Source organism: Salvelinus namaycush, chromosome 12, assembly GCF_016432855.1.
Source record: "Salvelinus namaycush isolate Seneca chromosome 12, SaNama_1.0, whole genome shotgun sequence".
Lineage (NCBI taxonomy): Eukaryota > Metazoa > Chordata > Actinopteri > Salmoniformes > Salmonidae > Salvelinus > Salvelinus namaycush.
The window spans coordinates 42,827,547-42,839,905 of record NC_052318.1 but is presented as its reverse complement, the minus strand read 5'-3'; the positions used below and the strand labels follow the sequence as shown (position 1 = coordinate 42,839,905).

Below are 12,359 nucleotides of genomic sequence, written 5' to 3'. Positions count from 1 at the left end.
ATTACTTCATTTTTTTTAATAATACTTTTTTCCCCGAACAAACAATTCAATTTCCTCCTATCTAAACTTTGTATTCAATCAATAAGCACTAAGAAAAAAGATTTAGCCATGCAAAATGTGAGAAGCTCTACTTACTGTTTTCTGTGCTGGTGAAAATCTATTTACCCTACATGGACATGGTCTGGTTAGAATGGTCTCATGGGAGGCCCCAGTAACAAACAGACAGTACAGTACAGTAGCAGACAGGTATGTCTCCACTGGGGGAACTACAGATGATCTACATTTTAGATTTCCACTTTGCTTGATACAATATATACTTTGGCTTTGACATTTTTTTATTGTAAGGATCATTTATTCTAAACTTGCCTCAATATAAGGACACCTGGCTTCATCACATCTCCATTGACGTCTGCATCTTAGAATCAGTAACAAAAAGGAGTTCAAATAATCATCACCAAAACACATTTAAGAATCCTAAACTGTTATTTAATAAAAACCAAAAAGGATGTGCTTGTTTGTTTTAAAAAGGGCCAATTTTTTTCTGGCTTTGGTTGGTTTGTACACACCAATAGAACTTCCCCCAGTACCCCTACTCTATATGCCCACGGTTTCAAAGCTGCTTGGCTCCACTGTGCCTTGCAGTTTTTGAAGACCTCATAGATAGATGATGCACAGAAAACATGTTATGTTGACTCAACGTTTGGCAGGCGTTGTACTGACGTTTTATGAAAGCATAGTTATGAATGTTAGGCATTAGCTGGGATGTTGCAATGGCTATACACAGTATTTACAGTAGATGAAAAGGAGGACATTCACCTCTCACGGCTAAAGCGCCTTCCCCTAAAAATGTTCTCATTACTTTTAACAGCTTGAACCATAGCACAGAAAGAGAGAGGACAAAGAGGGACATTATGAGCAAAACTTGACTACTGACTACTACACCCCAGAGAAATAGTCCATTTGCTGCTTGGAATTGTGCACTTGAATTGGGAAAATCGTAGAAATGTGTGATTTGCCCTATATCAGAATGCATGGTTTTCAACTGGGGAAAAATACACTTTTGTAGTTACATTGTGGGAACTGCATCTTTGAAATTGCTTGTTAGTAAATGATGTGCCCCTTCTGAGAGCAGAAGAGGAACCATTGGACTTTCACACAATAGAAGGATTTGGCGAATTTGTTAGATGCAGTAATTCGTACATCATTGTCGTATACGCCCAGCATATACATTCTTAACAACATAGGATATAAAAAACAAGATCTAGTGGTGAATTCTCAAGCAGCAAAAGGTGGAACAGCCGTGGTGGCCAAGGTCAGATAGACATAGCACGTGGCACCAGGGAGAGATCAAATGGAGAAGTCCTCCCGGATAGTACACTAGAGGACGCTGGCCGTTTGTGAAGGTGGAGAGCACCAGAGATACCTCCGAGTGGCAGGCCAGGGGGAGACGGGTAGGCAGGCAGCAGCTGACAGACAGGAGGCTCTACATGGACTCCCCAAGAGAATCATCATCATCCAGAGATAGGGGCAGGTAGAGATCCTACAGGGAAAAACATGGAGGATCATTATCTGAATGAGCTAGGGGACACATCCTCTTCAATGAGTTCTGAGCTAAGCTATTGGGCGTGTAGGTGCAGTTTGAGAGAGAGAGGGGGGGGTGAGAGAGAGAAGGCAGTATGAGAGAGAGAGAGAGAGAGAGGGGAAAGAGAGAGGGAGGGATAAGTAGTGGTATTTAGGTAGTGGAGTGAATGGGATACCTTCTGCTTGCGGTGGATGCCTGGGCTGTTGGGGGTGGAGGTGGGGGACTGCTTGGAAATTGGGGTGGAGAGCTGGCTGCTGGAGCCCGTCCCATTGGCTGTGAGAACCCAAACGGAGCGAGAAAGAAAGGGAGGTGTAAAGAGAGAGAATACGAAAGGTAAATGGAGAAAGAGAGAGAGAGAGAGAGAGAGAGAGAGAGAGAGAGAGAGAGAGAGAGAGAGAGAGACCAGTGAATTAGACAGTGTGTATGCCAGGACTCCTTGGCCCCAGAGTAGGGCCATTCCTGGGCCTTGCCCTCACTTGGTTGTAGACAGAGTCTCTCTGGGCGGCTGACTGACTGACCGGGTCCCTGTTTGTTCCTCTCTGCTGGAGGACATTTGGCCATTTCTCTACAGCCCTGGCAGGTTGCTAGGATACCCCTGGCCTTGACAGTGTTTACATCTGAGAGTGGTGTGATGTGTCGTAGTTAGTGTAGTAAGACTTTTTAAAAGGCTTTTGTCTTGAAGAGAAAAACAGAATCCTTAAGGAAAGACTTTGAAACAGATGGTTAGCCTCTCTTCCAGTCTGAATTGTAAACAGGCACAGTGGAGCAAGAGCTTTGCAGATGAAGCCAACTCCAATGCAATGAAGTTCATATCTTCATCCAGACCTAAAATGTCTATTTAACTAAAACCAGGAAAACAAAACTAAAAAGCCAAGAAAGGCCTCAAATGTAGCAGTGTCATGTAGAGAGAATGACATGAAAGCAGTATCTACAGAACTAGGTGGGGAAGGCAATACAGATATACTTAATCTATTCTAGTCCATAGCCTATTTCAGAAGATTGGTCTATGGCTGGGAGGGATAGGTAGTGCTATATATGCTGTATGACAGTATAATGGCCAGGAGCTTAACTTCTCCTGTCACATACAGCCAACTGTTAGTCTGATTCCAGCCTTTCAATATGAATCAGATTTTGAAGGGTTAAACAGAAACATGCACCACAGATAACTGAAAACATGGCTTTTATTTCAAAAGAACAAAACATTTGAAATAAAACAAAACAAACAAACAACAAAACAAAAGTGTTAATAAAATAGTAAAACCCAAACCACCCCGGGAGAAAGGGGGTATATGGTTTAATATTAGGGTATATTGGGGTATAGGAGTTAATATTGGGGTATATTGGGGTATAGGAGTTAATATTGGGGTATATTGGGGTATATGAGTTAATATTAGGGTATATTGGGGTATAAGGGTTAATATTGGGGTATAGGAGTTAATATTGGGGTATATCGGGGTATAGGGGTTAATATTGGGGTATATTGGGGTATAGGAGTTAATATTGGGGTATATTGGGGTATAGGAGTTAATATTGGGGTATAGGGGTTAATATTGGGGTAGATGTATAAGAGGGAAAGCATGCTCGACAGGTAGAAACCATATCAGTAAGCAGCCTAATAAACATATAAGAAATATACAGGAAACCATTTCAGACCAAGTCCTAACAACAGCAACATACAGTATTTCTCCCTCCATCCATGTCTGAAACTATGAAAGCTAAGTAATCCGTGTATCAGTACTCAATGCAAAACTGTATGATTTAAAAGGGTATATGTTGGATGACTTACATGTACAATAATGAAAAACCAAAAAGAAAACAGTGTGATGGTGTCATTTAACAGTGTACCATTTTGATAATGTGTCTGACTGCGGTGTAAAATTGATGACCCTCTACCCTAAGTGTTTCCCCACCCCTCCTGATCCATCACCCACCCGGGTGGCCAACCTACTCTCATGTCTTGACTGTAAAGAGGCTGCTTAACCTTGGATACATTAGGAGAAATACTAGCCTCTTGGCTGTCCATCTGCTGCCTTTAAGGGCAAGCCCTCCCCCGACCCACACCAGCTCTCACTGAAATATTCAAGAGCACTGAGAGAGGGAGTCGGGCAGCAGAGTCTGGCTGGGAGGACACACTGACCTCACATCCACCCACCACCAGCCAGACTAGCCAGCCAACTCACTGTGGAGTGACACCGGGTGACAGGGGGACACCAAGCAGCATTCTACACTACACCCCAGCCTGACACGTCATCTAGGGTAGCACCTGGTGTGTGTGTGTGTGTTTTAGCCTACTGGATGAATTGATGTTTAGTTGTTCAAGGTGCGAGAATAAAGTGCCTAATTAACGGTCTCTCATGCCCTAATCCCTTGACCCATGTAGTGAACCCTCTGACCTGTATAATCAGTGGTTACAACTGGTCTAGTAGTTAGAGGTGAGGGAGACTGCTGCTCCTTCCTGAGTGTTCTCTTCAAACCTCTGTACATCTCGTTGGCCCTCTCTCTGACACAGACAGCGTACACCAAGGATAATAACCGCTCTAAGCGCTACAGACAGATGTTTACAATCCTCCACTACCTTTGTTTTCTTTTCATATTTCATATTTGTTATCAATGCTTAAGGACAACAGAGCTGGATTAGTATCATTTTGTGATTCGTAATCTGTTCAGATTATCCTGATCAAACAAAGGCTGGATTTTTTTGTGTCCCCATTTCTATGTATTAGTGGGGGTTTGGGGTGGTGCACCGTGCAGGAGGTGCTGTGTTACGATTAGAGGACAGTTCCCACCAGTAAACACTGTCTGACTCACTGTCTCACTCACAGGACAGACAATGAGCACCAGCGTTTAAACACCCTGTCTGAGCAATGCAATCCTGGACAACAACATGCAGATTACAGACATAAAGTATAATTCAACATAAAAAAAGAAGAAGAAATGAAACCAAATCAAAACAACAGAAAAAATTCACATCATATTAATGACATGTAAAAACAATAATAACCACATGCATCCATATCAGTTGGTTTAAATCTAGCTGCTTTTAGAATCAGGGTGGCTGGATGCTGAGAGTAAGTGGGTGAGTAGTAGTAACTCTGTAACAGTCTATGTCGGGTGTGGGCTTCCATGGGCAGTCACATTATAGATCAGACAATAATGAGCTCACTCGATTCAGCAGGAGACTTGCTGCGCCGGATCTGACCTGGACTTTTCTTCTTCATCATCCTGCAACCTTCTGTGGAGAGAAATACACACACAAATACACACACACACACACCACACAAACACACACACACACACACACACACACACACACACACACACACACACACACACACACACACACACACACACCACACAAACACACACACACACACACACACACACACACACACACACACACCACACAAACACACACACAGTGTGTGAGCATAAGACAAACAAAGGCCACAGTAACTACAGTAGTATCTTCCACATGAAAGGCCGCATTGACAAAGAAACAGACCTTCATGCAAACAGACTGACACAATGGGAACATGGACACTGTAAATGGTCATTTATGGCCACATATGTGTCTTTCACGAAGTCCACTGTTGCTGCAATGTTTTCAGTAAGGGGGATTGTGTGACAGTTTGGTAGTGTCTGTTGTACAAAGAGTAGCTTCATAGTGAGCTTCAGTCTATGTGACTTCTGTGTGTGCAGCAATTCTATGTACGGTAGTTTGGTGATATTGTACTGTAATTCGGTGATATTGTACTGTAGTTTGGTGATATTGTACTATAGTTTGGTGACATTGTACTGTAGTTTGGTGACATTGTACTGTAGTTTGGTGACATTATACTGTAGTTTGGTGATATTGTACTGTAGTTTGGTGATATTGTACTGTAGTTTGGTGCTAGCTTTGTATGGCATGCAGTCTAATGTGTGTATGTAAAGCGTCGAGGTTTGCTGTATGTACAGTAGTTGTGTATGCCGTGTGGTTTATTCTGGGTCATTGCATTAACCAGGGTAAACAGTGAAGCATGAAGCCGACAGTCACAAAGAATCCTAGACATCCTCCCCTCCTCCCTCGCCTTCCTTGCCCTCCCTCTCCACTCCCCCTCCACTCTCTGCTCTCAGTACTCCACAGTGCCTCCACCTTCCTCTCAGTACCACACAACCGTTCTATACCTCCACCCTCCTCTCTCTGTAAATGCTAATCGCACTGTCTGTCTGTCCTTCCTGTCTGCTGAGAGCTGATCACACTGTGTCTGTCTGTCTCCGTTTTCCTAACCTTTACGCACCAAGAGTCACCCACACAGCTAGATGTGTGCGTGCCAGCGCTAGTGTGAAATGTCACCGGGCATTCAAAAATCCTTCACATCCAAAGAGCACATCAGACACTCACCTCCCCTCTAACGCCCCTCTCGCCCACTCTCTCTCTGGCAGAGACTTACGTGTTTAGGAGACACCTGCTCTGCTGCATCCACTAAGGAGAGGAATGGCATGGCCCAAAGGTGACAGAAGTGCCAGATGGGCTTATTCTGAAAATGGGCATGTTATGCCCTCACTAAAACAGTTACTAGTTCAATAACATACTGCGTTTGGCAACATGTTTATGATGTTTTGCTCAAGGCTTATGCATAATGTATTCAGGCCTTGAACGGGTTAATTAAAGGGCCTTGAGTTAAGTCCACATTTGCCATGGCCATTTGAACTGGATCCAATTCGGCTTTTAGTGATGCTTATTACATACTGAGCTACAAACACTCCCCTCTGTCTCCTGCAATGGCCATAAAATCTGGCTGAACTTTTAATGCGCAAATCTGATAAGGCAACAGGATCCAAATCTATACCAAATAGGGCTGTGTATGGTGATAAGATTGGACTATCGATGTGAAAACGCTGTATCAGCTTGGACCAGAGATAGGGCTCAGTCCTTCCCCTGCCTCTGGCCCCACCCAGGCCAACTCAGTGGTCTCCAGCAGACATGATATGATGTCAGTGTGATGTCGGCATGACCCCACTGACCTTGGTTATTAAAGGCCCCCTGGGCTGATTTGGGTTTGGTTCCAGAGGGGTAGTGTGCTGAAAGAAAGGAACCACAACATTAAAGCACACGGGTCAACTCCTTCACACAAGAACCCAGTGAGGGGCAGGCAGCGTGTCAGGAAATGGACCCCGTCTAAAACACATCACACCTAAACCGATACTGTATAGTAGTTCTGTATATTATGATTTCCCCTTATTTCTGATCTCCCTGCTAAACTCAGCAAAAAAAAGAAACGTCCTCTCACTGTCAACTGCGTTTATTTTTCAGCAAACTTAACATGTGTAAATATTTGTATGAACATAAGATTCAACAACTGAGACATAAACTGAACAAGTTCCACAGACATGTGACTAACAGAAATTGAATAATGTGTCCCTGAACAAAGGGGGGGATCAAAATCAAAAGTAACAGTCAGTATCTGGTGTGGCCACCAGCTGCATTAAGTACTGCAGTGCATCTCCTCCTCATAGACTGCACCAGATTTGCCAGTTCTTGCTGTGAGATGTTACCCCACTCTTCCACCAAGGCACCTGCAAGTTGCCGGACATTTCTGGGGGGAATGGCCCTAGCCCTCACCCTCCGATCCAACAGGTCCCAGACGTGCCCAATGGGATTGAGATCCGGGCTCTTCGCTGGCCATGGCAGAACACTGACATTCCTGTCTTGCAGGAAATCACGCACAGAACGAGCAGTATGGCTGGTGGCATTGTCATGCTGGAGGGTCATGTCAGGATGAGTCTGCAGGAAGGGTACCACATGAGGGAGGAGGATGTCTTCCCTGTAACTCACAGTGTTGAGATTGCCTGCAATGACAACAAGCTCAGTCCAATGATGCTGTGATACACTGCAACAGACCATGACGGACCCTCCACCTCCAAATCGATCCCGCTCCATAGCACAGGCCTTGGTGTAACGCTCATTCCTTTGACGATAAACGTGAATCCGACCATCAACCCTGATGAGACAAAACCACGACTCGTCAGTGAAGAACACTTTTTGCCAGTCCTGTCTGGTCCAGTGACGGTGGGTTTGTGCCCATAAGCGTAGTTGTTACCGGTGATGTCTGGTGAGGACCTGCATTACAACAGGCCTACAAGCCCTCAGTCCAGCCTCTCTCAGCCTATTGCGGACAGTCTGATCACTGATGGAGGGATTGTGCGTTCCTGGTGTAACTCGGGCAGTTGTTGTTGCCATCCTGTACCTGTCCTGCAGGTGTGATGTTCGGATGTACCGATCCTGTGCAGGTGTTGTTACACGTGGTCTGCCACTGCGAGGACAATCAGCTGTCCGTCCTGTCTCCCTGTAGCGCTGTCTTAGGCGTCTCACAGTATGGCCATATCATGCCTCCTTGCAGCATGCCTAAGGCATGTTCACGCAGATGAGCAGGGACCCTGGGCATCTTTCTTTCTGTGTTTTTCAGAGTCAGTAGAAAGGCCTCTTTAGTGTCCTAACTTTTCATAACTGTGACCTTAATTGCCTACCGTTTGTAAGCCGTTCCACAGGTGCATGTTCATGAATTGTTTATGGTTCATTGAACAAGCATGGGAAACAGAGTTTAAACCCTTTACAATGAAGATCTGTGAAGTTATTTGGATTTTTACGAATTATCTTTGAAAGACAGGGTCCTGAAAAAGGAACGTTTCTTTTTTTGCTGAGTTTATATAGAGAGGTGTCGAGGTATGAAAGAGGGAGCTGAGTGTGCAGTGGCCTGTGTAGCTATTATGTAAAAATAGGCTACGAAGCCTGTAGGGAGTAGCCAGGGAAGCTTGGTAGCTCCTCTCCTCTCCACTCAGAGTCAGGATCAGCACCACTGGATCATCTGACCTAAACCTGTCACCACCTAGATGAATGGCTGTTCCTCTTCCCATGCTTATCCCTCCCAGCCGCTTACTTCACACAACACACACAGCAGGTCTATACATTAACATACACTACCCACACATAAATACACAAAGCCACACATTCAATGAGAGAAATGATACATTTACTCTGGTATGTAAGAGGCATCTGTCCCAGCGTAGCATGGAAAAATCTGTCCTATATGTAGGCCCGTCTTTTGAAATGTGATGTGAGGAAAACATAAAATGGCCATTCTACAGTCCTTCCCATATTGCCCTGGTGGTGCCTGATCCTATTTGGCATTTGAGGCGCCCTAGAGACTACTTATCGATCAGTTAACATGGCTAAAGCCTAATTTACATAAACTCCGTCTAAATTATGAGCGCTAGTTCAGTACTGATGTGAAAGACCTAAGTGTTGGACTGCGAGGAGAAAACTCAAAAGGACACAAAAAGGGATTTTGCTATGTGAGGTATTTACCAGTCATTCCATTGAACAGCTAGCTAGCCTACATGTGGACTGAGATGCTGTATGTTAACTCTAGACAATATCTGGGTTCACTGGCGTGCAGATATTTATTTCACTTTCTATTTCAGATAGATTCTTTACTTTCTAAATCAGAAAACAGACCTGTGAGTTCCTGTCTGTGTTCCTGTCTGTGTTCCTGTCTGCGTGTATGTCTGGGTGGATGTGAGAGAGAATGAAATATACAGTAGTCAGCATACACTGAGTGTACAAAACATTAGGAACACCCTCCTAATATTGAAGTGCACACCCTTTTGCCGTCAGAACAGCCTCAATTCGTTGGGGCTTGGACTCTACAAGGCGTCGAAAGCGTTCCAAAAGGATGCTGGCCAATGTTGACTCCAATGCTTCCCACAGTTGTGTCAAGTTGGCTGGATGTCTTTTGGGTGGTGGACCATTCTTGATACACACAGGAAACTGTTGAGCGTGAAAAACCCAGCAGCGTTGCAGTTCTTGACACAAACCGGTGCGCCTGGCACCTACTACCATACCCTGTTCAAAGGCATTTAAATATTTTGCCTTGCCCATTTACCCTCTGAATGGCACACATACACAATACATGTCTCAATTGTCTCAAGGATTAAAGTGGAACTGACAGCATTTCAGCAACATGAAATCTTAGCTGTTCATAAACACCCCCATGAAGAAAATGACACAGTTTAAAAAAAAAAAATTTGACAAGCGATCACTTAGATATGGTGATTTTCACGTTTTCATAAATTCTTAGAATGTTTGAGAATTACGTATACTAAGGCATTTGTGAAAATGATATACCAGTATAGAGTGGGAAAGCGGCCGTGCGTTTGGACAATTAATAGACACTGCAGTAAATAAAACATCTGTCTCATCCAGGACTACAAGGTGCACCATAGCCAATCAGAGCTACAGGTGCACCATAGCCAATCAGAGCTACAGTAGGCCTTTATGCAAACAAGCCATTGCCACATAGGCCTGCTATCATTCACTTTGAACTGGCCTGTGTGTTTACAGGCAGTTGTAACAGCTTGACTTTAGATCATTAGAAAGCATTCGCCAAAAGCCACAAAATACACCTGAATGGATTTCTGCAAATATGTCAATACCACGGGAGTCCTCTTACATTTGGGAAACATACAATCGTATTGATCAAACAACCATAAAAAGGTAGGCTCTCAACAAGATCAAGAATTAATGCTAACCAGAGCAAGATTAGCTCAAATATAACAAAGGAACTTGAGATAAACCCTCTCAAACTTTTTCAGCTAGTTGGCCGTCAAAATTGTACTGATAAACAATGGGGAATTGTAGCCTACACGTCCTTCTGCAGCTTGCCTGCCTGGCTAAAGTTGGCTAGCTTGCTATCTAGCTAATTCCAGACACAAATGAGAGAACACCTCACTCTGACCATTTTACTCACCCTACCAGAGCTGGTTAGCTAGGCTGTTTACATGTTATCTAGAGAGTTCGTGCCGATTTTTTTTGTTGCATATGTTGACTGACACTGGTAATATTCAGCAGGTTTGGCGTAAATTCATCAGTTATTCTCAGTGATGTAAAGTACTTAAGTAAAAATACTTTCAAGTACTACTTAAGTAGTTTTTTTGGAGTACCTGTATTTTAATTTACTATTTATATTTTCCTAAAGAAAATAATGTACTTTTACGTCCCTACATTTTCCATGACACCCAGAAGTACTCGTTAGGAAAATAGGAAAATGGTCCAATTCACGCACACCAAGAGTGGAGGCAGCAAACAATGTACCAGGCCAGCTGTGATTTACAACCTGGTAATCTTTTTTGGACAATCAAGAAATGTATTGGTGAATTACATTAAGCATGCTTTGAACTGCATCCATCTAATCTGCCAACAATTTCTTGGTGTACAATCATGGAATGTTGAGTCAAATATAATCTATTTTAAAAACCTCTTATGAAGATGGTTATGTAACATAAACTGGGAATTTGATATGTTTGACTGATATGCTGATTGTCTGTTTGTTTCATACATGTAAAGTAGTTAAAACGCAATCAGTTCCACTTTAAAAATCCTTCTTTAACCTGTCTCCTCTCCTTCATCTGCACTGATTGAAGTGGATTTAACAAGTTGCATAAATAAAGGATCATAGCTTTCACCTGGATTCACCTGGTGAGTCTATGTCATGGAAAGAGCAGGTGTTCTTAATGTTTTGTACACTCAGTGTATAGTAGCACAATCACATTGACAGATGAGAGAATGTCTAAAAAAGCGGTGTTACAGTGATGTAATAGGTAACTAGTGGTGTTACAGTGGTGTAGTAGGCGACTAGTGATGTTACAGTGGTGTAATATGTTACTTGTGCTGTTACAGTGGTGTAGTAGGTGACTAGTGGTGTTACAGTTGTGGAGTAGGTGACTAGTGGTGTTACAGTGGTGAAGTAGTTTACTAGTTGTGTTACAGAAGAGTAGTAGGTTACTAGTGGTGTTCCAGTGGTTTTGTAGGTTACAGGGGGGTTTCGGTGGTATAGCAGGTTACTAGTGATGTTACAGTGCTGTAGAAGGTGACTAGTGAAGTTACAGTGGTGTAGTAGGTCAATAGTGGTGTTACAGAGGTGTCGTTACTATTGGATTACAGTGGGGTATTAGGTGACAAGTAATGTTACAATGGCGTAGTAGGTGACTAGTGGTGTTATAGTGGGGTAGAAGGTTACAAGTGGTGCTACAGTGGTGTAGTAGGTTACTATTGGTGTAGTATGTTACTAGTGGTGTTACAGCAGTGTAGTACGCTACTAGTGATGATACAGTGGTGTAGTAGGTGAATTGTGGTGTTACAATGGTGTAGTAGGATACTAGTGATGTTATAGTGGTGCAGTAGGTTACTAGTGGTGTTACAGTGGTGTAGCAGATTACTATTGGTGTAGTAGATGACTAGTGTTGTTACAGTGGTGTAGTAGGTTACTAGTGGTGTTACACTGGTTTAGTAGGTTACCAGTGTTGTTATAGTGGTGTAGTAGGTGACTAGTGGTGTCACAGTGGTGTAGTTTGTTGACAGATGATATTAGAGTGGTGTAGTAGGTGACTAGTGATGTTACAGTGGTGTAGTACGTGACTAGCGGTGATACAGTGGTGTAGTTTGTTGACAGATGATATTAGAGCGGTGTAGTAGGTGACTAGTGGTGCTACAGTGGTGTAGTAGGTTACTAGTAATGTAACAGTGGTGCAGAAGGTGACTAGGGGTGTTATAGTGGTGTAGTAGGTGACTAGTGGTGTTACAATGGTGTAGTAGGTGACTAGTGGTGTTACAGTGGTGTAGTAGGTTACTAGTGATGTTACAGTGGTGTAATAAGTGACTAGTGGTGTTAGAGTGGTGTAATAGGTTACTAGTGGTGTTATAGTCGGGTAGAAGATGACAAGTGGTGTTACAGTGGTG

General features: G+C 43.4%; 1 protein-coding gene across 1 annotated transcript in view; it reads right to left on the bottom strand.

Annotated features, from left to right (window-relative positions):
- Nucleotides 1-1,395: 1,395 nt before the first annotated feature.
- The window catches only part of LOC120056606 (neuronal migration protein doublecortin-like), a 58,890-nt gene continuing 47,926 nt past the window's right edge, over nt 1,396-12,359 (bottom strand). Inside the window, exons 4-6 of the mRNA XM_039004805.1 lie at nt 4,746-4,811; nt 1,758-1,855; nt 1,396-1,540 (exon numbers count right to left, since the gene is read on the bottom strand). Coding sequence (XP_038860733.1) covers nt 1,484-1,540; nt 1,758-1,855; nt 4,746-4,811 — 221 coding nt within the window. The 3' untranslated portion in view covers nt 1,396-1,483. The remainder of the gene's footprint in view (nt 1,541-1,757; nt 1,856-4,745; nt 4,812-12,359) is intronic.